Source organism: Phocoena sinus, chromosome 3, assembly GCF_008692025.1.
Source record: "Phocoena sinus isolate mPhoSin1 chromosome 3, mPhoSin1.pri, whole genome shotgun sequence".
Classification (NCBI taxonomy): Eukaryota; Metazoa; Chordata; class Mammalia; order Artiodactyla; family Phocoenidae; genus Phocoena; species Phocoena sinus.
This window is the reverse complement of record NC_045765.1, coordinates 11,799,895-11,823,532: the sequence shown is the minus strand read 5'-3', so window position 1 is coordinate 11,823,532 and position 23,638 is coordinate 11,799,895. Positions and strand designations below refer to the sequence as shown.

Sequence of the window (23,638 nt, the reverse complement as noted above, 5' to 3'; positions counted from 1 at the left end):
CAAAGATTTTAGAGCAGCTATTATAACCATGCTAAATAGGAAAATATACTCTTGAGTGAAGAGGTGGGACATCTCAGTAGAGAAATAGAAAAATAAAGATATTAGAAAAGAACCAGGTGGAAATTCTAAAACTGAAAATATACAATGTCTGGAATTCAAAAATTCTCTGGATGGGCTAAACAGCAGAGCGTAGATGACAGAAGAGTCAGTGAGTTTGAATGTAAATAGAAACTATCCAATCTGAAGAACACAGGGGGGATAAAGAATGGGCCACAGAGCAAGCGTTAGGGACCTGTGGGACAAGATCAAAAGGTCTAACATAGATGTAATTGGGGTCCCAGAAAAAAAGAGGAGGGTATAAAAAGTATGTAAAGAAATAACAGCCAAAAGTCTGTTGGAAAAAAATGTATAGGTTTAAAAAGCTCAGAAAACCCTACGCAAGATAAGCACAAAGAAACACACACCTGGCTCAACACAGTCAACGTCCTGAAAAGCCAAGATTAAATCTTGAAATCAGTCAGAGAAAAATAATACATAACATACAGTGGAGCCATGATTCTGCCAGCTTCTCATCCAGAAGACACTGCAGCAGTCTGGGCTCAATCAGGAGATCGAAACCACACCACAGATTAAATGAGGGAAGCTTAATACAAAGAACTGTTTATGATGATAAAACAGTAACTATGGACTTCCCTGGTGGTGCAGTGGTTAAGAATCCGCCTGCCAATGCAGGGGACACAGGTTCGAGCCCTGGTCCGGGCAGATCCCACATGCAGCGGAGCAACTAAGCCTGTGTGCCACGACTACTGATCCTGCTCTCTAGAGCCTGCGAGCCACAGCTACTGAGCCAGCGTGCCACAACTACTGAAGCCCGCACGCCTAGAGCCCATGCTCCGCAGCAAGAGAGGTCCCCGCAATGAGAAGCCCGCGAACCGCAACGAAGAGTAGCCCCTGCTCACCGCAACTAGAGAAAGCCCGCGCGCAGCAACGAAGACCCAGTGCAGCCAAAAGGAAACTCTAATGTGGTTTCCTAGGGTTGAGGGAGTATCCCCAAGGAAGGGCAAATTTGGAAGAGGTTAAGCCCCCTTGGAGAAGATGTGGTTTGACCCACCAGATGGCAGAGATATTTGCTGGTTTGGCCAGACCGAAGCAGAGCTGGAGTTGCCAGGCAAGAAAAAGGCCACCCCCTGAAGTGCACGTGGAGGAACAGGTGATCAGTAACTGGTGATATGAGCACACATCAGGAGTCCAGTTGCTGGTGGGGGCAGAAGGCCTGCAGTGTGTGGGGGCCACCGTGGGGCCTTTGGGTTTTGGGACAAGAAGGCTACAGAAAGATTTTCACCAGGTCATGTCTACAAAGTCGCAAAGGGATGACGTTCTAGACCCATGAGTGGGGCAGGTTCACCAGGAATCTTCACACCTCTACCGCCAACACTTCCTGCAATGTTTCACCAGTACCCTCTACTCACTTGAAAGAAGACAATGAAAGGAACTCCTTGGTATATTACAGAGTAATGGACATATTGAAAGGTATATTTGGAGGCAAGATGTAATAAATTGAGAACTGACATGCACCTTAAGTGATGAAAGAACAAAAAAACCTGCCAACTGATAATTCTATACATAGCAAAAATGTCCTTTGAGAGTAAAGTTAAAGACATTTTACAGAAAACAGAAGCTGGTCCTCCTTGAGTTGCATCTTTTTTTTTTTTAATTAATTTATTTATTTTTGGCTGCATTGGGTCTTCATTGCTGCGAGTGGGCTTTCCCTAGTTGCGGCGAGCAGGGGCTACTCTTCGTTGCGGTGCACAGGCTTCTCATTGCGGTGGCTTCTCTTGTGGCTGAGCACAGGCTCTAGGCGCACAGGCTTCAGTAGCTGTGGCACGCGGGCTCAGCAGTCATGGCTCGTGGGCTCTGGAGCTCAGACTCAGTAGTTGTGGCACACGGGCTTAATTGCTCCGTGGCATGTGGGATCTTCCCGGACCAGGGCTTGAACCCGCGTCCCCTGCATAGGCAGGCGGATTCTTAACCACTGCACCACCGGGGAAATCCTTGAGTTGCATCTTGAATTGCCGCCTATTTTTGGTCAACTTACCCCGGGGAGGTCCTTCAAGCCAGAATAGAGATGACTGTATGACACAAAGCATCACTGACATTTTTCAAAATGGATAGGCTTTGTGGAATTCCCCCGCTCAATGTGGGGTTGGTGGGCTAGGCGCTCAAAGAAATCTCACGCACACCTTCCTCTGTAGACTCTATGAAGTAGTAGCTGCCAATGGAGATACTCAGAGATTTCAAGCTGCATAAAAAGGTTTTAAACTCCTCAGAAACAAAAGTTGTTCTCTAAGTAGTATGCAAAGAATGAGAATCAATTCTGCCTCAGAGAGGAAGTAAAAGAAGCAAGATGATCAATATCTTGTAATAAACTCTAATGGGAAAGAAACTGGAAAAGAATATATATATATATATATCTGAATCACTTTGCTGAAATTAACACATTATAAATCAACTATACTTTGATAAGAAAGAAAGAAAGGGAGAGAAAAATAGAGAGAGAAAGAGAAAGAAAGAAAGAGAAGCAAGATGACACGTGACTGGTCATCTCTGCTTGGTCCAAAATGTGCAAAGAACCTGGTTTATGTGGCTTGTGTAGCTCCTACGCCCTGAGAGATGCTTTGTGCCCGGACAGCAGTCATGGGTGACTACCTCCAAGGTTACCATGCTAACTGGAGAGCAAGGGCTGTACTGCTGTGTCCCCAGCTCTGTTGCCAGCCTAGCAACCAACACAGATTGCTTGTTGGGTAAGTGCTTGTGGATGTGTCTTGTTATTAATCAGTTAGAGGGTCTGATGCCACCATACCTTCTCAGGTGTGTCCCTTTAGCTTTCTAAGAATCTAGGCGTAGGGGATTAAGAGGTACAAATTATTATGTATAAAATAATCTACAAGGATGTATTATATAGCACAGGGAACATAGCCAATATTTTATAATAACTATACATGCAGCATAACTTTTAAAAATTGTGAATCACTATACTGTATACCTATAACTTATTTAATATTGTACATCAACTATACTTCAATAAAAAAATGATTTTTGAAAAATATAAATAAATAAAGACACTTTCAGGTAAAAAAAAAACTAAAAGAGTTTGTCACCTACACACCTGCATTACAATCAATGCTACTAAGAAAGTTCTTCAAGCTGAAGGAGATTTACACTTGAGGGAAACAGATCTTTGGGGAGAAATGAAGAACACATAAGAGATGATTAAATACCTGCATAAGTAGGACAGACTATTATTTTCCTCTTTTAAAGAACACATATAACTGTATTAGCAAAAATTAAAACATTGTCTTGCGGCATTTATAATCTAGATAGATGTCATTCATATGACAAAGAGAATAAAGGACAATGGTGAGGGTAAAAAGACCTATACAGTTGGAAGATTTTTACATTTTAGGTGAGGTAGAACAATAGTAAGTCCAAGTCAATTGTGACTTAAGGATATATGTTAAGGATTACAGCTCCTTGAGCAGCCCCTAAAAAGGAAAAAAAAAAACGCAGTAGTTAATTTCAAATAGAATTCTGAAAAAGATTCAAATAATCCAAAAGAAGGCAGAAGAGGGGGAACAGAGGAATAAAATTCGGAGACCACAGAAAGAAGAAGTAGTAAAATGGTAGATTTAAACTCAATCATATTAATCATTGATATGATAATGGACTAAACATCTCAAGACAGAGATGATCACGGTCGATTTGTTTTCAAGAATATCTGGCCCCAAGATGGGCCAGGCCCCAGGCACAACGGGCATCAATGTGAACTGAATCGTAACAGCAAACTGGCCTGAAGCTGGCTCCCTGGAGGTGGGCACGGTCACTGTCTCCATGTCAGAGGAGGCAACACAGTGTGTCTTTCTTTCTTTTTTTTTAAATCTATTTAGTTATTTGGCTGCGCCAGGTCTTAGTTGTGGCATGCGGGGCTCTTAACTTGCGGCATGCAGGATCTAGCTCCCTGACCAGGGATCGAACCCAGGCCCCCTGTATTGAGAGCACAGAGTCTTAACCGCTGGACCACCAGGGAAGTACCAACATACTGTGTCTTACTTCTTTATATCGTTTCCTATTTGCCTCCCCCGTTAGACTGTGAGCTGCCCACCAGGGAGGACCCTTTGTTTGCCCTTGTCCCAGTGTCTAGAACAGTACACATAGTATGTGCTCAAGAGATATTTATGGATAAATGGAAGGATGAAAGGAAGGATAAATAAATGGATGGATCGATGGATGGATGGATGAATGTGGCCCAGGATTCAGAACTTGGTGACGGCCGCTTCAGGATCCAAATTGGTCCATCCCAGGTTCTGAGGTTTTCTCAACCACATGGCTCAGCCCTTTCGATAAACTCAATCAGAATAAGGAGACAAAGGAAGGACAGAGTGAGAGAAACAGGATGGCAGGAAATGAAAAGAAGGAATAGGAGCCACGGACACATAAGCTCAGTGGCCAGCTAGGCAATTTTGAGTAAACCCCTCTGAGCCTTCCACATGTGTCACATGAGCTAAGACCACTTTCCCAGCTTCCCAAGAAGACATGATAGGCTCTCCAGGCTGGGCCCCCAAGGCAGACAAACCCACCATCTGGCCTCTGGGGGCCCCTAGCACCCCTGCTGTGAGAGGCTGTGGAGCTGTTCCACCTCTCAAAGCAGTCTGGAGGGCCCAGGAGGACTCTGAAGGCACTGGGGGCCAGGGGAGAATGACCAGGTCTCCATGTACTGCCCCCCACCAAACGTGCCACCAGCCTCACTCACCTGCCTTTGAAGCTGAACCCACCAGGCGGCCGGCGGGCCTTGGGGCACTGGTGCCACAGTGGCTTTGTGACTCACAGCCAGGTTCCTGGCCAATCCCATCTCCTGGGGGGAGGGGGTATTAGAAGGCTGACTCAGTAGGGTGGGGGAGGGGGCAGGACCCAGGTCAGGGTCAGGGTTGAGGGCATGGTGATTGCTACATCTTGCCTGCCCATCCTGAGTAGAAAGTTAGAGCTCTGAGCACAGAGGGGACCCCAAAATCTCCCCCTCCATGTGTCTGGAGGTGGCCTCAGTCTCATCCCTTGGGTCTTTGCTGAGCACTTACTTTGTGCTGGGACCTGATCTGTACCTGGGGACACAAACAACTCAGATAATCTAGGGGTGTGAAACTGTTACGACGGAACCAAAGTGGGGGTGGGATGGGCTGAGCCCCACAGAGAGAGAAAAAGAGTTGGCTGGGGGTGTGCTGTGGGAAGGGCATCCCAGATGGACAGCAAAGCATGTGCAAAGGCCCTGCGGTGGGAAAAAGCTGGGCATGTTTAGGGAATATGGAGGAGGCTAAAGTCGTTGCAGGGAGGGAGAAGAGGGCAGGGAGGGTGACTGTATAGGTAAGGCTTCAGATTGGACTATATAGGAGTTTGGGTTTTGTTGAGAAGGTGAGGGGTAAGCCATGGCTCTTGTGCTCTGACTTACATCCTAAAGGGTTTAGAGTGTCTGGCTTTGAGGATGGGGGCTCCTTAGGGTAATGCCAGGCCCAAGGCCCCTTGGGATCCTCCCACTGCCTGGCAAAAATGGGCACTGACCCTGAGCCACAGTCCTGGAAGGGGAAGTGAGGCCACCATCCCCGGTCACCTCCTGGGGCTGGGCCAAGGCCTCGTGTGAATCACTGCCGGCTGGGCCACGGCTGACACTCTTTGGCCTCAGCTGAGCAGTGTCCTGCCAAAGCCACACAGCCTGGCCCAGAGGCCTCTGCCTGGCCTCCCTGGGGAGCCACTGGGGGGCATCAGAGCAAGAGGCCAACAGGGACGCCCAGCCTCCCTCTGCAAAGATCCTCTGTCTTCTCCACACTGTGGGTGTGGCTTTGGGCAAAACTAGGGATATGGGAGTTGGACAAGACTTATGTCCTTTGTTTCAGCAGTGACCAGGACAGTTCCCATCCATGACCTGAGTGAGCCAAACACAAATCCAGGGTGATCAGGGCAATAATAGTGGAAGCACAGAGCACTGATGGAGCCCAATAAGGGCATCTGCAGCAGAGCTTGAGAGGTGAAGCTCAGCTGGGTGGCTGAGGGAAGAGGGATGTCAGGCTTGCAGCTGTGCCAAGGTCCCGAGGCCAGAAGGACGGGAAATAGTTCCGGTGGGGAGCTGCCTGGAAAGAGACACTGACCTGCCCAGGGCCAGGTGCAGTCAAGGCCTTTTTTCCAGAAACGTGGCAAGTAGGGGCCAGATCTATGGTTTCCAAAAAGCCCTTCAGGTCACATGCTAGTGAAAAGACAGGGCCTCCACCTAGCCCCAAGGCTCCTTTTAGGCAGGTAAAAGGCTTGGGTTTGAGCCCCCGTGCTGCAATCATTTAGCAGGATCTTTGTCCCTGGTTCCTAGCACACAGCTCCTAAAACTTCTGTAAACTCCGGAGTGGTGTGGCCAGGGCCCTTAGATAGCTTCAGGATGGGGGCTCGTCTCCAAAAAGATCAAGGCATGATTAGAGGGTTGTAACTTTCTGCCACACCTCCTAGACCTCCTGGGAAGGGAGACAGGCTGGATATTGAGTTAATCACCAAACGCCAGGGATTTCATCAATCCTGCCCAAGCATTGGTGAACTCATGGGGTGCTGGGAAGATGAGGTGCCCAGAGAGGGCATGGAAGTTCCTCGCCCTTCCCCCATTTGCCCTTCCCCCATACCTTGCCCTATGCATCTCTTCCATTTGGTTGCCCCTAAGTTGTATTCTTTAAAATAAACTAGAAAGAGTGAGTCAAGTGCTTTCCTGGGCTCTGTGAGCTGTTATAGCAAATTATTGAACCTAAGGAGGGGTTGGTGGGAACCCTCGGGTTTATAGCCAGTCTTTAAGAAGTACCGGGGTGGGGGTGGGACGGAATTCCCGCGGAGTGGTTAAGACTCAGCGCTTTCACTGCAGGGGTCACGGGTTCGATCCCTGGTGGGGGAACTAATCCCTGCATGCCCATGCCACCCAGGGCCAAAAATAAATTAAAATTTTTTTTAATAAAAAGAAGCACAGGTGGCAACCTGGGACCTGTGATCGGCATCTGAAGTGGGGCAGTTTTGAACTCTTCACCTGTGTGGTACATGCTAACTCCAGGTAGAGTGTCAGAATTGAATTGTAGGATACCCAGTTGGTGTCTGCAGTTGGAAAACTGGTTAGTGTGGGGGAAAAAAAAAACCCACTCGTTTGGTGTCGGAAGTACTGTGAGTAAAAACCTTTCAGGGGGTATCCGGTAGATCTCGTAACCTCCCTGGGCTTCCCCTTCTCTATAGGTTGGGGGCTGCACAGTGTACGCCTCGCCTGAATACTATTTGACTGCTGTTCATCTCCCAAGCACTTCCAACTTCTGACCTGAGACGTTACCTGGACACGGGAAACACACCCTTTTCACAGCACAGTAGGTAAAGGCCAGAACCGGGAGGGAACTTGGCTGAGGTTACAGCGGCAAATTGGCACCCAAGTTGGGACTCAAGCCTCCTGAAGAGTGAAGCTCTGACCCCCAAGCATGGTTCTTGGTCTCCTCTGTGTGGACACCCCAACCTCAGCATCAGCCCTCTTTTCACTTCAAACCCCTCTCCTGAAACATCTGCCTGAAGGTGGTACCAAAGTGAGGTCACATAGTTTAAAAAAACAAACCCCAAAGCAGCTCTTAAAGCCTTGAAAGGTGGGCAGCCAGGGTGATCCGGAGGAAGAGGGAACTTGTATGTGGTGAAGCCCCACTCTTTCGATGGCTGAGGGACTGTGGGCACAAGGCGTTTCTTCTCTGCACCTCTCTGCACCTCAGTTTCCTCATCTGTAAAACAGGCATGATTTGCCCACCTTCCCTATCTGGGTTGGGTACACAACTGGAGTTCAAAGCTCACTTGCCCTCTTGCCCTGTGTCCTTGGCCACCAATGCTCATGTCCCTCAGGCCCCAAGTGAGGCAGAAGCCCAAGGTCCAGGGTCTTCTGCCCCCACAGTAGCAAAAGCCAAAGCAGGCAGGGGACGAGGGTAACCTGGCAGTCAAGGCGCTGGAAGTGAGAAACCCAAGGTGCAAAATGTCCCTGCACGGTCTCCTAAAAAAGGCTGTGTGACCTGAAGCCTGTCACTCAACCTCTCTGAACCTTAGTTTCTTCAAAATGGGAGAATAGGATGTTGGGGGAGGGGTGTTTCAGACAGTACTTGAAAAATCCTGGATTCCAAGTCAGTGGTCCCACAGAACCTAACCACACCTCCAGTCCTGGAGGCGGACTGCCTGGGTCAGATGCTACCTGTGCCAACCTTCCTTCTGTTCCGGAAACTCACGCTCCCCATCCGACAAACGATAATACAAGCTTACACTGAGCACCACCTGTAAGCCAAGAACTGCTCTGTAAACGAATTGTCTTAATCCTCACAACTTTATGGGACAAGTTTACCATGGCTCTGCCTATTTTACAGACAGGCAAACGGAAGCCCGGAAAGTTAGTTCCTACCTTTTCCTCCCTGCCTCGGGCTGAAGTTGTCCCCCTTCCCTCCCGCAGTCCCTCCTCCGCAAAGGGGAGACAAAGGGGACACCTTCGGGCTGGCTAGTTCCAAACTCAGGTTGGAAACCCCAATGTCCCCCGCCCAACCCGGACAGGAGTCGGCCCAGCGCCCAGGCGCTCCTAGATGGCGCTCTCTGAGCGCCAGATGTGCAGGTTCTTCCCGGACGCCGACTCCCTCCTCCTCTGAGCAGGGGCGGAGGGAGGAGGCGAAGGAGGCAGGAGGGGACGGGGACCGGGCCAGGCCCCGCCCACCCCGTCAGGCCCCGGCGGGAGAAGAAGGAGGCGAAGAGCCGAGCTGGCGTAACGAGACTTTACTGAAAACAGAACACCGGGCGAACCAAGGATTACAAACAGGAATGTGGACTCGTAGCAAAACGAAACAAAAAAACAAACGGAAGAAAAACGGCGGGACGAGGGGGCGTCGGAGGGATGGAAGGGGAAGGGAAGCGAGAGCGAGGAAAGGGAAGGAGGGAGTTTTTTTTTTCTTCTTCCCATTTCTTTAAAAAACCCACACAAGAAAACACACACACACACAACCAACGTTTGTTCCCGAGTAGAAACATAAATAGGGCAGAATCGAACACTCTGTTCTTCTCTCTTCCAAAGTCAAAAAAAAAGTAAAAGAAGAGAAAACGCAGGGCTTGAGCCTGCGCCCCCTCGGAGCCTCCTTCGGCGGCGGTGTGTACAAAGGGGCGGCCAGAACGCGCGGGTTTGTGCAACACTGGGTGGCCGCGCGCCCGGGACAGAGGCAGCGCGAGGGCGGGGGAGGTGGGGGTCATGCGCTCGCCCCCCGGCGGCAGGGGGTCCAGCTTGTCGAGTCTGAGGCGCCCTCTCCGACTCCTGGCACCCTCAAGGGGGGGATCCCGGGGCCGCGCCCTCTGCGAGCCCGGGGCGCCCACGCCCCCCCCCCAACCACGCGAGCCCGCCTCTCTGGGAGGAGGCCGCGCATGCGCCCCGCGCGCGAGCTCAGTACGCGGGCACCTGGTGCTGGGGCAGCAGCTGGCAGCCGCTGTTGACGTGGCTGAGGACCTTCTGCTTGAGCTGCGCCACCTGCTCGCGCAGCAGGCTCGCCGTGGACGCCAGCTCCGTGTTCTGACTCTTAAGCGTCTTCACTTTCTCCTCGAGGCGCGAGATGCGCTCCAGCTTGCGCTTGCGGCACTTGGAGGCAGCGATGCGGTTGCGCAGCCGCTTGCGCTCCGCCTTAATGCGCTCCTGCGTGTCCATGTCGATGGGCGACAGCGGCGGGCTCTCGCCGAAGCTCGGCACGTCGGGCACCGTCTGCGGCTCATCCTTGAGCGCGGCCAGGCGCGGAGGCCCCAGCGCGCCTGGGGGTGGCGGCGGCGGGAAGGGCACGGGCTCCGCGGCGAAGGCGACCGTCGCAGCACCCCCCGCACCCCCGGTACCGCCCGCGTAGCTGCTCAGGTTCGCGTAGACGGGCGCCTCGGGCGTGGCCGCTGCCGGGGCCAGCTCGCTGGGAGGCGCAGCGCCCGCAGCCATGCCAGAGGGTCCCCCGGCGGCGGCGGCAGCGGAGGCCGCGCCCGCGCCCAGCTGGTTTTGCTTGTGTAAGTCCTCTAGGGCTTTGACGAAGCCCTCGGCGAACTCCTGCTCCTCGCTGGCCGCCACCTTGGGGTAGAGGAACTGCGTGCTTGTCGGCGTGGTGGTGACCAGCCCGTTGGACTGGATGATAAGGCGCTCGAGCTCAGGCGAAGCGAGCTTGAGCAGCCCCAGGTCGGGCGAGGCAAGCAGACCGTCTTGGGGCGCCACGCCAGGGGCGCCGTCGGTGCGCAGGGGGGCCGGGGGCGGCGCGGCCGCGGGCTTGAGCGCTGCCGCCACCTGCTCGCTCAAGCTCAGCGTCAGCGCGTCCTTCTTCATCATGCTGCCGGCCGCAGCCGTCGGGGGCGCCCCGGGAAACAGACGACCCGGGGACGCGAAGCTGCCGTCACTACCACTGCCGCCGCCGCCCAGGCCGCTCAGCGCCTCATCGCCGTAGAAGGGTGTTTCCATCCTCCGCCTCCCCCGCCGCGCCGGCCCGGGGGGGAGGAGTGGCCGCGGCCGCCCGGGGGGCCCGCGCCCCCCCGTCCGCTCGGCCCTGCTCCCGCCGCGGCCGCTGCGCCCGGCCCTCCGCTGGCGGCGGCTCCTGAGCCGCGCGTCCCGCGCGCCCCCTTATAGCCTCGGCCGGGCGCGATGAGCTCACTGTCCCTGCTCGCCATTGGGCACGAGTGACGTTGCTCATTTGCATGGTGGGGCGGGGCCAAGTCACCAACGCCCCCCTCAACCCCCACCGACTGCCGTTGTCCGGGTGACGCCTGGTAAACGGCACAACAGCGCGTTGCCTTATGGGTTGACGTCATGGGGGCGAGCAGAGCGCCCGGCCCGGTCACTCCGCCCCAGGAGTGCTGTGTACGACCAATGCCCCCAGTGCCGCCTCCCGCCAAGGCACGTTCCGGGTGGCGTGATGGGCCCGGCCACCCGGCGCCCGCCCGCCCCGAGGCCCGGCCCCGCCCCGCGTCCGCGAGTGGGGCCCCGGCCGGGCGGGGGCGGTGCCGACCTCCGGAGCCCGGAGGGGGATGGGGCTCCGGAAGGATAAATAACTCCCTGTCGCCTCCCGCTCCACTGCGCCGACTGTACCTTCCTTAGCGCACCTCTATCTAGGCTTTGTGCGGGCCTGAGGGAGCTGTGCCGGGTGGCTCGCCGGGGGCGTGCGCCAGGTCTGTCTCCACGTCACCGCCACCCCCACCCCAGTCCCCGGTGGTGTGTTTGCCCCAGGAAGACGGGGGAGGGGAGAGGCGGTTTCAGCCAGAAGTTGCTGGAAATGCTTTGATCCTGCTATTCTTCACTGGGTGGGGTCTAAAGCGCGGGAGTCCGACTTCCTGACTTTACAGACGGGAAATTAAGGCTCTGCGAGGTGGAGTGACCTGCCCTCGGGGCCAGAGCTGTGACCAGGCCTGAGCTCTTATCCATCTGGTAGAACCCGGGCGTCCGTGCCCCTGGGCAGCCGCCTACGTTGTATCTCTGCATCTGCCAGGGCCTCCTATGGGTACCCCGGTGACTCCCGGACTGGGTTGTTAAGGCAGGAATCCAAGCTGGTAATTATTACCTGTTTATTACTATTTTCATGAGTGTCAGGTCAGGCTTAATGGGACTCCATAAAGGCTGGCTGGCGATGGGATCTGAGGGAGGTGAGAGGGGCCCTTCCCCACGCTCCCAAGAGATCCTGGGGACATTTGGATCTGACCTACAGCCCCTGCACAGAACCCCTCCATGGCTCTCACCACACTCGGGATGGCGCCCAATCCATAAGCAGTTGGTGGAGGCCCCATACGCTCCTTTGCTCTTTCGGGTGACCCCCTCTAACCTTTCACGCTCAACCTCTCTGAGCTTTGTCTTCCCAACTCATTGCTGCCTCATCGATAGGTGCTATGCCCTCAGCCTGGTGCTCCTTTCCTCTCCCCACCATGCTTACACTTGTCCTCAGAGAGGCCCCTCCCACTCACCTTGTTTCCGTTATATTCTCAGAACCATCCAGAATGATGGGATGGACCATAAGGCCCAGGAGGGCAGGGACCTTGTCTATCTTGAGCCTGCTGGATCCCCAGCTTCCTGCATAGGGCCTAGCAACCAACAGCCAGTGTTAAAGGAGAACACAGGCTGGTGGGGTGGCTGTGGCAGTTTCTGGCCTCAGTTTGTCTGAGTGGCCTATGGACATGAGCACCCGTTCTTCTATTTCCCTTCCTCACCTGGCCTTGCCCCTAACTGGGCTGTGGAGCAAGAAGGCCATGAGGGAGGTTGTCATCACAAGCAAGAAGCCTGGCCTGGCTGGCAGAGGGTTGGGGGTATGGGTTTGTGTCTACATACACACAAATGTCTGTTTGTGCCCACATGTGCCTGTGTGTGTTCATGCGTGGGTCAGTGTACCCAAATGTGTTCACACATGGGAGTGGGTGTCTGTGCCCGTGTGGATCCGTGTATATGGATCTATGTACCCATGTGTGTGTATAGGTGTATGTGTCTGTGTTTCCAGGAATGTGGGTCTCTGTGCCCTCCAGACCTGTCCTCTTGGGTACCAGCCTGAGCAAAGGGACCCCTAAATGGAGTGGATGCAGCCCCCAGCCTGTAACCAGCCCTGCCCTAGGACCCTTCTCTGGGCCTGTGCAGTGGGGCTAGACTGAAGGAGATGGGATCATGCTTCTCCCCAAGGCAGGAGGGTGAGTGGGCGGCCTAGGGAGGCTCCACCCTGACCTTGGGCCTTGACTTTGATAGGTAGGGATGGTCTGGTAAACTGTGGACAGGGCCAGCTTGAGCTGAGCGGTCACCCAACAGACAGGCTTTGGGAAATGGAGGCACAGGAAGGCCAAGGCATGTTACATCTCTGAGTGTGCTTATGAAAATGGAGCAAATAATTCACCTACTTCATGGAGTATTGTGACTTTTATTGAAAGTATTTGAACAAATAGTAAGGGCTCAATAAATGTTCTCTATAATTGTTTTACTTTATTATCATTTGGCCAAACTTAACTGCAGTTCTTTGGAGTACCCTCAGCCTGGAGTGCCCTTCCTTAGCCTCCTGGCAAACTCCTACTCATCCTTCAAAAACCACCTCCAGTATTCCCTCCTCCAAGAAGTCTTCGTTAACCATGCCTCCAGGGACTCCCCTAAACCTTCCATCTGACTGAGCCCTGTCCACTCTGTGTTTCTGATTCTCTCTTTCCCAGGAGGGTCCTTGAAGCTAGGTGGGGAAGACCTGTCTTGGCCTCTTAAGTGTGGGGAGTTGCCCTTGGCAGCCTCTGCCATCCCTACTCTCCAATATCTACCCCCCTCAGGCTCCTCTGCTGTACACTTGCTGTTCCCTGTGACCCAGTGCCTTTCCCCGTCCTCTCATTCCTCCCTCTGGGACACTCCAGCCCTGCTCCTCCATTTGGACCAGCGCTGACCCCATAGAGCTGGGGGGCAGCTGTGTCCAGCTTTAGTCCTCCCAGACTGGGGGCTTCTCAGGCAGGTCAAGGCGGGGCCTGAAATCCATCAACAGTCCCATGCAGTGAACTAGGGAAAACTCCCATTCATTCATTCATTCCACATACAATGATTGAGCACCTACTGTGAGCCCAGTGATGGGGACTCACGTGGGTGACACAAACACCGGCAACCTCTCAGATACACAGTGTGAAGGAGGAACCTGACAAGCACAGCTTCAAGGAAAATAAATGGTACCTTCTTCATGGAGGATGAAGGGGGTAGTGTTTTACTTTTTTTTTTTTTTGCGGTAAGTGGGCCTCTCACTGTTGTGGCCTCTCCCATTGCGGACCACAGGCTCTGGACGCACAGGCTCAGCGGCCATGGCTCACGGGCCTAGCCGCTCCATGGCATGTGGGATCTTCCCGGACCGGGGCACGAACCCGTGTCCCCTGCATCGGCAGGCGGACTCTCAACCGCTGCGCCACCAGGGAGGCCCAAGGGGTAGTGTTTTAGAGTGTGGTACTCTGGGAGGGTCACCCCAGGAGGTGATGTTGAATACAGGAGGAGCTGGAGCAAATCATGAGATAATTCATTTGAGGGCAGTGTCCCAGTGAGAACAGCAAGTGCAAAAGCCCTGGGGTAGAACCTGCTGGCCACACCGATGGAGGGTAGAGAAGCAAGTGAGGCTGGATTCACTGAGCCAAGGGGAGCCAGAGCGAGAGAAGGAAGGCAAGGGGGGCAGTGGAGGTACCTCCCCTGAAACCTAGGTGGTATTTGTCTCAAGGGCAGCAGAAGTGGCGGATAGGATTGAGGGACCAGAGGGTAACAGGGCTAGGTCGGGACTCTTTATTTTCGCCTTTACTCTCCCTGCAGCTTCTTAAGTCTTGGGACATTATCTCACTTCCCAGAGCAGCGTCCAGAGAGGGTGCGCGACCTGCCCTGGGTCACACAGCCAAGGCCTCAGCCCCATTCCCACCCCAGCCTTCCAAATGGAGGCTGAACATAACGCCCCCTCGCCGGCGTTCAAATCTCCGCAGCCCTGCCCTCTCCCTAGCGCGAAGAGATTTGCCTTCTTGTTTAAAGCAACCTGCAATTCGATTTAATGTTTAGTCTTTATTTGAAGCTCCAGAGACCTAAAATCTACTTAATAAAACGGAAAGCCCCAAAGAAAAAGAGCTAAGCAGGAAGCCGAAGGGAGTGAAGCGGAGGGGTCCTGGGGCAGAGGTTCTTGCCAAGGATGGTCCCGGGGTGCTCAGAACACCGCGGGGTTGGATGGGGCTTCTGCGGACAGTCCCCCGGCGCTTAGGACCCAAGGGCTGGTGGGGGTGGAACTTGTGGAGACCGTCCCCGGGTGGCAGAACCCCGCGGGTGGGCCGGGGGAAGGGCGCCGGGCTCGGGCTGGGGGCGCTTCTGGCCCCGGCGCATTCCTGAGGATCGGGTTACTGGCGCAGGCGGCGGCCCCTCCCCTCCTATCCCGCCTCCGCCCTCGCCTGGAGCAGGAACCGCCCTCCTCCCTCGTCCAGTGCAGGTGTTCGTCAGGCCGCTGGGTGAGGACTCAGCCCCTGCCCTCTGGCTCTTTCCAGTCTCACGAGACCATTTTACAGAAGAGGAAGCTGATGCGCCGGCAGCCACCTTCAGCACCAGATGGACACCGGGTAGAGCCCGCTTTATGACCGGTGGCCCTGTTGACTCTTTCCCGAGGTTGTGGTGTCCCGAGGCTCCCGCAGGCTCAGAAAAGTCACTACGTCCAATACTTGATTGACTGAATGAGTCCAGAAGGGCTGTGGGACAAGAAAATAACGTCTTATGCTCTCCTGACCTCCACCCTCCAGGACAGGCAGGACTCCTGCACTCATCCAGTGCACATTTTATGTACACTTGCTGTATACCCAGACCCAGGTTAGGTCTTTTCACAGGCCGACGTTGGGGAACCAGAAGATTTGGGGGTCAGAGGGTGGTGAGCTCGATTTCACAAGACCAGCTTCAGAAGTTGATTTGGTTTTGTTTTTTGCTTTTGGTCAAGTGCAAGCACCATCATTCATCCATTCTACCACCCTCTACTGAACACCTGCTGTATGCCCAGGCCTGTGTGCTGGGGGAGGGTTTGGGGCCATCCCTCATCACCTCTGAGCTGACCAGACTCTCACCCGGGATGGGAAACCACCACCATAACATAGAAGCCCGCTTTAGGTCAATGTCACAATTTTTTCCTTTAAGTCGACCCCTTTTCTGTTTCTACTTCAGTAAATAAATTTCAAGAGGGAAGCTTCAAGTCACCACCAGGAATGGAAAACCAGTTTCTCTTGCCATAAATAGAAAGAAACCGAAAAACGATGAAATGAGAGCAAAACTCAGGCATTCACTCCTCAGGGACACTCTGGGCCAGTCCTGGACCCCGAATGTTCCAGTATCCAGAAAGCATTAAAAGCAGGGAAGCCCCAAACCAACAAGAGTGGGGCATGTGCATCCACAGGGCAGGAGGAGCCACAGGGACCCACGCAGCATTCCTGTCCCCAAGGGAAGGACCCCAGCACGCAGTAGGAGCTCAATAATGTGCCCAGCCTTGGTGATGAGCACCTATGACGTGGGGTTTGCCTGCATCGGCCGGAATCCTCCCAAGGTCCTGAGAGGTACCGACCTGTCTGGGGGGACAGGTGGAGGCTGCAGTGGCAGGCAGAGGCCTCTCTGAGGAGGCTTCAGGTTGGTTTAGTGGAAGCTCCCATTTCTGCCTCAAGACCCTGGGGCTGTCCCCACCCACAGTCCTGTGGGCCCCTGAGGTCGCTCCCAAGCTGCCTGGGATTGGGGAGGGGGTGTGTGTGAATCAATGGATACATTAATAAATAATTAAATGAATAAGTGGATGAGTGAGTGAAGTAATGAGCAGATGCTTCCATGCTGCCAAGATGGGAAACTCACTCTCGACGTTGTTCCTTTAAAACCCCACAGCAGCACCGCGAAGAGTGACACCTGTCCCCATTTTTCACGGGAACAAACTGAGGCTCTGAGCAAAGCATGGGTCCAATCTTTGGAGGGAAGACTGGAATCCAGGTGAATGTCTACAGGCAGACAAGGCTCAGGGAGTTGGGCTGATGCAGAGAGAAGATGGGGCTGGACCTCGGGCCTGCGGGAGGCGGGGCGGGGGAGGACCTGTGGGCCGGCAGCCGGTCGGCAGCCCTACAGGATCAGGCTCCCGTAGGGGAGTAGAGCGAATGGGGGTGAAGCAAGCGGCCGAGGGAGCAGGGAGGAGGCGGCGGGGGCCCCCAGGGTGGGGAGGAGCAGGCAGAGTCCGGGTCGCTTGGGAAGGAGCCCCCCAGGAAGGAGCAGATTGCGGGGGGTGGCTGCCTGCGAGGTATATATTAACGCCAGTCGTGCCCTTCCTGGGCGTGGGGCCAGGGAGACCCCCCCCCAACTCTGAACCTGAGGCCGTTCCTCTGAACTCCCTCGCCCGTCGCCTCCCACCCTTCCCCCATGCCCCCTCCACCAGCGCCTCTCCCCGGGAGGAAGTGGTGAGGATGTGGGGGAGGGCCCCCCATTCTCACTTCCCCTGGGGCAGGGCGGGGCCTGCAGGGTTCCCTCCCCCGTCAAGGGAATCGAGCCCCCGCCCCCTCAGGGGTGGGGCAGGGGCGCCGCACGAGCTGGGGCTAGGCCAGGGTTACACGGCCCACCTCTGGGTGACTTACAAGTGCTCTAGGCTTCGACGGTTCTCATGTTAAAAATGGGGATAAGAAACTCGACCTTGAAACAGCGAATCGCTGGGTGACAGGTCCCCGCCCCGGGCCTGAGGAGCCCCCCACCCACCCGGGGCGGAGAGACACAGCCGGACAAGGACACGCCCAGCCCTGGAGGGGTCAGGGCCGGGCCGGAGGGAGGGATGTCGCAGTAAACAAGGACTTGGGTTGGGGAGGAGGCACATTCCAGGCGCAGGCAAAGACCTGGATGCCGATCGGGGCCTCTCGCCTCTCCTGAAGGCTGGGCTGCCTAGGACTTGTTCCACGTCGGTCCCGGCAGCCTGGCCCCTCCTCTGCCGGGGTTGGGGGAGAGAAAGGTTACTGGGTGGCGGGGGGGGGGGGGTCTCGGCGCGGCGGGTGGCAGCGCAAGAGTTAACCCCGCGCTGCGACCGGACTTTGTGGCTGCGAGGGGTGCGGGTGGCGTCAGCACCGACGTCAAGGCGAGGCGGAGCGGCGTAGACTCGGATGGTCTGGCCGCCCGGCCCGCGCCCCTGTAGCGCAGGAGACCGTGGGTGTGGTGGTGGGTAGGGTCCGGCCCTCCAATTTCCCCGACGTTGCGCAAATAGACTGGGAAACTGAGGCACGAGAGGCGTGGCCTAGGTGGGAAAACCCTGGGCCTCTGGGCTCCAGGTTCCTGCCCCTCTGCCCCAGCCCGCCCCTATCCCACCGGGTCACTGTCTCCCAAGCCGAGACCGCCCCCGGGGTCGCCTGGCTGGGACGAACTGGTGTTTTGGTTTTGTTGTCCAGGACGCAGACAAGCGCGGATAAACGCTGGGCGGCCCCGAGCTGTGTCCTAGTTTAGTCGCCACATCTACGTGGGCCTCAGTTTCCTCCACCGGACAATGGGAAGACAGCTGACATTTACTGCGGGCGCCGGGCTCGGCCTTCGGGAGGGGGGTGGGAGGGGATGCCCACCCCGAGGGGCGGGGAAGGGAACCGAGAGCCCTGAGGTACGAGCTGGGGACACTAGCCAGGCAGGATTCGAATCCCCGGTTGGCTCCCGGCACCCCCTCCTTACCTCCAGCCCCCTTTCGTCCCTCTCCCTCCGTTTCTACTCCCCTCCACTTCTCCCCCGCCTCCTCTCCTCCCTCCCTCCCTTCCCGGCCCGGCCCCCTTCGCCCCACGCCCCGTTCGGCAGCCCCGCGGGGCTGCTAATTAAATGCAGGGCTGGGGGAAGGGGGACGGCACGCGGTTAACCCCTCCCTGCCGGGCCGTGAGGTGCTGTTGCAGCCGGAGAGGGAGGGACATGTCCGCTGCCAAACTCCCCTCCGCCCAGGACTTCAGGTCCTAGGACAAGCCCATTTGATGAATGGGTAGATAGAGGCTAAGGGGCCGACCCCAAGGTTCTGGGCAAGGCCGGATTTATCAGGGCCTCCTAACAGGGGGGTTGGAGCGGGCACATAGTGGAAGGGAAAAGGGAATTATAGTGAGTGAGAAATAAACAAAGGGAGAAAGGCAGAGATGGAGGGAGAGAGAGCGGGAGAGGGAGGGAAGCAAAGTCTGGTGGAGAAGCACAGAGACAGAGACCAGAGAGAAAGGAGGTGGGAAGAGAGACCAGCTTGAGAAGGCAGGAGACACAGGAAGAGACAAATGACTGTTTTTAAATCAAGCCACATTTTTTCACTGGGATGCAGGGCCCGTGGCTGGGGACTGGACCCAGTCTTCTGTCTCGTTGGCATGAAGAGAAGGTGACATTATAAATCTGTACAAGGAAAATACAGTGACTGTCTCCTAGGGATGATCAGTATGTGTGGTGATAAGGGACTCACAGGCCACCCCGGGAGCTGGAGGCCCCAACCGTCCTGGAGGCTCACAGGGCAGGATCCCTGATGCTGGCTGCGGCCCCAGCCTGGCTCACCCACTGCCCACTGACCTCTGACAGGGCTTTGTGGCCTGAAATGCCCAGGGAGCTGTAGGTCACTCCAAGTCCCCACCATGCCCCTGCAGCTCTGGGTCAGGTGGAGAGGACCCAGACACTGGTATTTCACTGCCTGGCTTCCCCTTCCCTCCGCACACTGGCTACTGCCATTGTCAAGCTGGGTAAACTGAGGTTCTGAGAGGGGCCCCCATTCTTGGGGTGGAAATAAGTGAAAACATAGGTAAAATAATATCTGGCAGTGACAAGAGCTATGAAGAAATCTCACTGGGAGGAAGGAAGTGGTGAATACAGAGGGTCCTTGACACCTGCAGACAAAGGGGGCTCCATGAGGAGGCACCTGGGAAGGATGTGCCTGAAAGCTGGATCAGCGAGTGCAAAGGCCCTGAGGTAGGGCTGCAAGGTGTGTTGGAAGAGACTCAAGGAAGAGGCCTGGAGTGGGGTGAGGAAAGGGGAGGTGGGAGAAGGTAAGGGGTGGGGGGGGAATCGCAGGGGCATCCATGTTGTCAGCAGCTGGAGTGGGGGATAGTTGGAGTCCTTGCCAGCCCAGGTAGAGCCCGTGACTACCCTCCCTGCCTCTGTTTCCCCACCAGTCTCCATGTTCCAGAGGATGCAGGGGAGGCACAGGGGGCATAGGGACTGCCAAGGGTCACAGGGATCCATCTTCTGCCCTCTGTGAGTGCCACCCTGGCCTCCTCACACTCTCTGTGGCTCCCTGCCCACCTCCCTGCCACCCCTTAGCTCTCTGCCCACTGCTGCCATCGAGCCACCCAACCCTTGCCCATGGTGTTCCCTCACCAGTGCCCACCTCAGGAGACACCCTGCAGCTCCCCTACCGAGCAGAGCCCAGAGACTCTCCCTTGGCTGGCTCCCCAACGCCCCTGGGCCCCTCACTCAGCCTCCTCACCCCCAGTTTGGCTGCAAGCTCTGTAGGGAGGGGGTGGCTTAGGAGACAGAGAGGCTGATGGAAATGGGAGAAGGTGGGCATCAGGGTCCTTGAGCCTGGGTAAAAATAGCTGTCCCCTCTGCCCCTGCCCCCTTTGAGGAGGCGGTAGTGATGGTGGCTGCAGTGATGGGGGATGTGCCCAGAGGAGCATCCGGCAGGGCCCGTGTTGCCATGGTGATACTGACTCAGAGGCAGAGGCAGGTAGCAGCATCTGGTACCCAGCCGGCCCGCCTCTGCACTCACAGCACCCTCCCCAACCCCCACCCTGTAGCCTCCACTCCACTCCACTCATTTTCTGAGACTAGAGAGGGGTGGGTGAGGCCCTGTGGCAGCTGGATAAGTTCCTCCACAACCCCCATCCAATCACCTGCTGGAAGGTGGGGGACAATGTTCTCACTGCACTGACTTGGGTACCAGGTCTTCCTCCCTCCATTCACCTGTCATCCTGCCCATCTGTCTGTCTGTCTGTCCATCCCTCGTTCATACATCCGCCTAACATTTATGGACCACCTCCTGTGTGCCCACATCGTTCACAGCACAGGGCAGTTACCTCATGCCCGTGCAGTCAAGGTATCAGAGAGGGGTCTGGGCTGGGAGGATGTGGGTGAAGACCCCCAGGCCACTTGGGTCCAGGCCTCAAGATGCTGAGGCCCCCTTCTCTCCCTCCTGCTCTCAGTCTCTCCCCCTCTTCCTGCGTCTTTCACTCTCTCTGCCTCTTCATCTCAAGGTACAACCCAGACCCTTCCCTACACTCCTCAGGCCCCACAGCTGCTGCCCACCTCCCTCCACCCTCTTTACTTATTCCACTCCAGCCACACCAGCCACTGCACTTTTCCTCCAGCACACCGGCTCATTCCCACCTCAGGGCCTTTGCACATGCTGCTCTCCCTGCCTGGAAGACCCTTAGGGTCTTCACCTGTGTTTTTATCTTGTTTAATTCTTGGTTTCCCAATTATCTCTCTACCCCCCCAGGGTATGCCTTCACTTCTCCAACTGTGAAATTGGCATGGTGAGCACAGTATGACTTTACAGTGAGGGGTGGGGATTATGTGCTTAGAACTGTGCCGGACTGCAGAGTAAAAACTCAACAAACAGCTCAGATGTCCAGGAGCTGTTGAAGGATAATCAAAAAATGTGATCCATTCATACAACGGAATATTATTATTCAGCCAAAGAAAGGAATGAAGCACTGATACACACTACAACACGTATGAACCCTGAAACTATTACGCTGAGTGAAAGAAGCCAGACACAAAAGGCTGTATAGTATGTGATTCCATTTATGTGAAATGTCCAGAACAGGCAAATCCACAGAGAGACAGAAAGCAGAGTAGTGGTTGCCAGGGGCTGAGGAGGAGGGAGTGGGTGTGGGGTTTCTTTCTGGGGTGATGAAAATGTTCTGGAACTAGATACAGGTGGTGGTTGCACAACATCCTGAATGTACTAAATGCCACTGAATTGCTCACTTTAAAATGGTTGATTTTATGTTAGTGAATGTTACCTCCATTTTTTTTTTAAAGGACATTAGGTAAAAACTAAGGAAATCTGAATAAAGGGTGGACTTTAGGCAATAATGGTCAACCTCCTGTGTCTCCAAGACACCCAGCACGCACCTTCCCCAGGGCCTTTGTGCCTGCAGTTCCCTCTAGCTGGAGGTTTCAAGTGACAGAGAAGCTGGATCAGACCCCAGGGGGCCAAGGCACAGTCTGACTCCAATTGCTTCCCTCGCCTTCCTGTGGCCACAAGAAAGGTCAAGGGGCTCGGTGGTTAGGATGGAGTGTGCCCGGGAGGCTGAGTGGTTGGGATGACATCAAAGATATTTGGGTCCCTTGGAGGGGACGGTCTGTTCCTCTGGGGGAGGGAGAAGGATCTGTAACCTATGTGGGGTCCCAAAGCAAGTGGGCAGGGAAGGCAATGGAATTCAGTCCAGCTGGGGGCCCTGTCCTAGGGTCCTGCTTCTAGCAGCCTCATGAACACAAACAGCAAGATCCATTTTCTAATTTTTAAGGAAAACTGCTGAGTAATGAAGATCTCCCTGGACAGTGTTGCTGCGCCCGGGCCTCCCCATCCAGGAACCGAGACTTCTGGGGTTTGTGGAAAAGGCTTCGCCCTTCCAGAGAGTTCTGGGGAACCTTGTCGAGTCTCTCCATGGCAACAGGGAGGGAGGGAGGCCACGTTGCCACCCTTCACACGGACTTGGGCACTTGGGGACATCCCACAGCCCTGCTGGCCTTGGACGCTTAATGTGCTGGAGGGGTGCAGCGTGGAGGGACAGGTCCTGGGGGTGCTTACAGGGACAGCCTTCAAAGGAACAGAGAAGGGAATGAGGGAGGGGAAGATGCATGAGGACTCGCCAAGTATTTTTAGGCACTGAATGCAGCCCTGAAATATTTCCATGGCCACTCCCGGAGAATGAGCTGGGTGACTATTTCGGTGCCTGGTTCCAGCGGGGGCAGAGTGGGGGTGAGTCACTGCTGGGTGGCTGGGCAAAGACCAGGAAGGGGCTCTCAGGGCAGGACGTTGGGCCTGTAAGGTGACGGCTCCCTGGCCCGGGGCTAGGTGTCTGGTGCTGGGCTCCAGGGTACAGAGGACAGTGGCCTGGCCACTCCCTGTAGCATGGCACCACTGCCCAGGTCCCCCCTGGACAGGAAGCCAATCACATTGACCCCACGGCTTATGGAGGTAAAGAGGGTCCCGGGTGAGGTTTCAGACACTCCACAGGTGCTCGGTGAAGCGCCTCTCCTATGTTTTCAGGCACGTATGAGGGACTTCCCTGGAGGGCCAGTGGTTAAGACTCTGCGCTTCCACTACAGGGGGTACGGATTTGATCCCTGGTGGGGGGTGGGGAAAAGCACATATGGAGCACTAGCTGTATGTCTACCAACCACCCTCCCTTCATGTAATCCTCCCAACAATCCCTGTGAGGTGGAGTCCCCTACTATCCCTGCTGACCAGTGAGGAAACTGAAGCACAGTGGGGTTACACTTGCTGGCCCTCTGTGTGTTTCAAACTCTGTCCCTCAACTGAGGCTATAGCCAGGGGAGTGAATTTTAAAGCAGGTGCCGAGGGACTTCCCTGGTGGTCCAGTGGGTAAGACTCCATGCTCCCAGTGCAGGGGGCCCAGGTTCTATCCCTGGTTGGGGAACTAGATCCCACACGCATGCCGCAACTAAGAAGTCCACATGCCGCAAGTAAAGACCCCGCACACTTCAGTGAAGATCCCGTGTGCTGCAACTAAGACCCAGTGCAGCCAAAAATAAATAAATAAATAAATATTTAAAAAAAAAAAAACAGGTGCCGACTTCACCTGCCCCCATTCCTAATTCTACACCTGACACAACTGACCTGAGAGAAGGTAAATGGATCCTCCAAGTTCAAGGAGGGGACAGAGGGAGGAGCTCAGAGGAGGCTCTGGAGCGGTGTGTCCTGGGGGCTGTGTGCCCTGGGGAGGGTCGCTCACCCTCTCTGTGTCTGCGCCTAGGCACTGCCTGGCACATTTTAGACTGTTGTTAGTTCACGGCCCTGGGTCTCTTCATCCTCTCTGCCCTTCCCAAGCAGGCCATGGAAGCTCAAGGGATTTGCACTTGCTGTTCCCTCTACCTGTT

General features: G+C 55.3%; 1 protein-coding gene and 1 long non-coding RNA gene across 2 annotated transcripts; both read right to left on the bottom strand.

The window, feature by feature from the left end:
• Positions 1–8,826: 8,826 nt before the first annotated feature.
• Positions 8,827–10,681, bottom strand: JUND (JunD proto-oncogene, AP-1 transcription factor subunit). The gene has a single exon (XM_032628240.1). The coding sequence runs from the start codon at positions 10,532–10,534 to the stop codon at positions 9,497–9,499; it is 1,038 nt and encodes a 345-aa protein (XP_032484131.1). The 5' UTR covers positions 10,535–10,681; the 3' UTR covers positions 8,827–9,496.
• Positions 10,682–14,074: 3,393 nt separating this feature from the next.
• On the bottom strand, positions 14,075–17,346 carry LOC116751481. The gene is made up of 3 exons (XR_004349272.1): positions 17,164–17,346; positions 16,400–16,604; positions 14,075–15,264 (listed from the first exon to the last, which is right to left on the bottom strand). It is a non-coding gene; the product is annotated as an uncharacterized LOC116751481 (long non-coding RNA).
• Between the last annotated feature and the right edge of the window lie 6,292 nt (positions 17,347–23,638).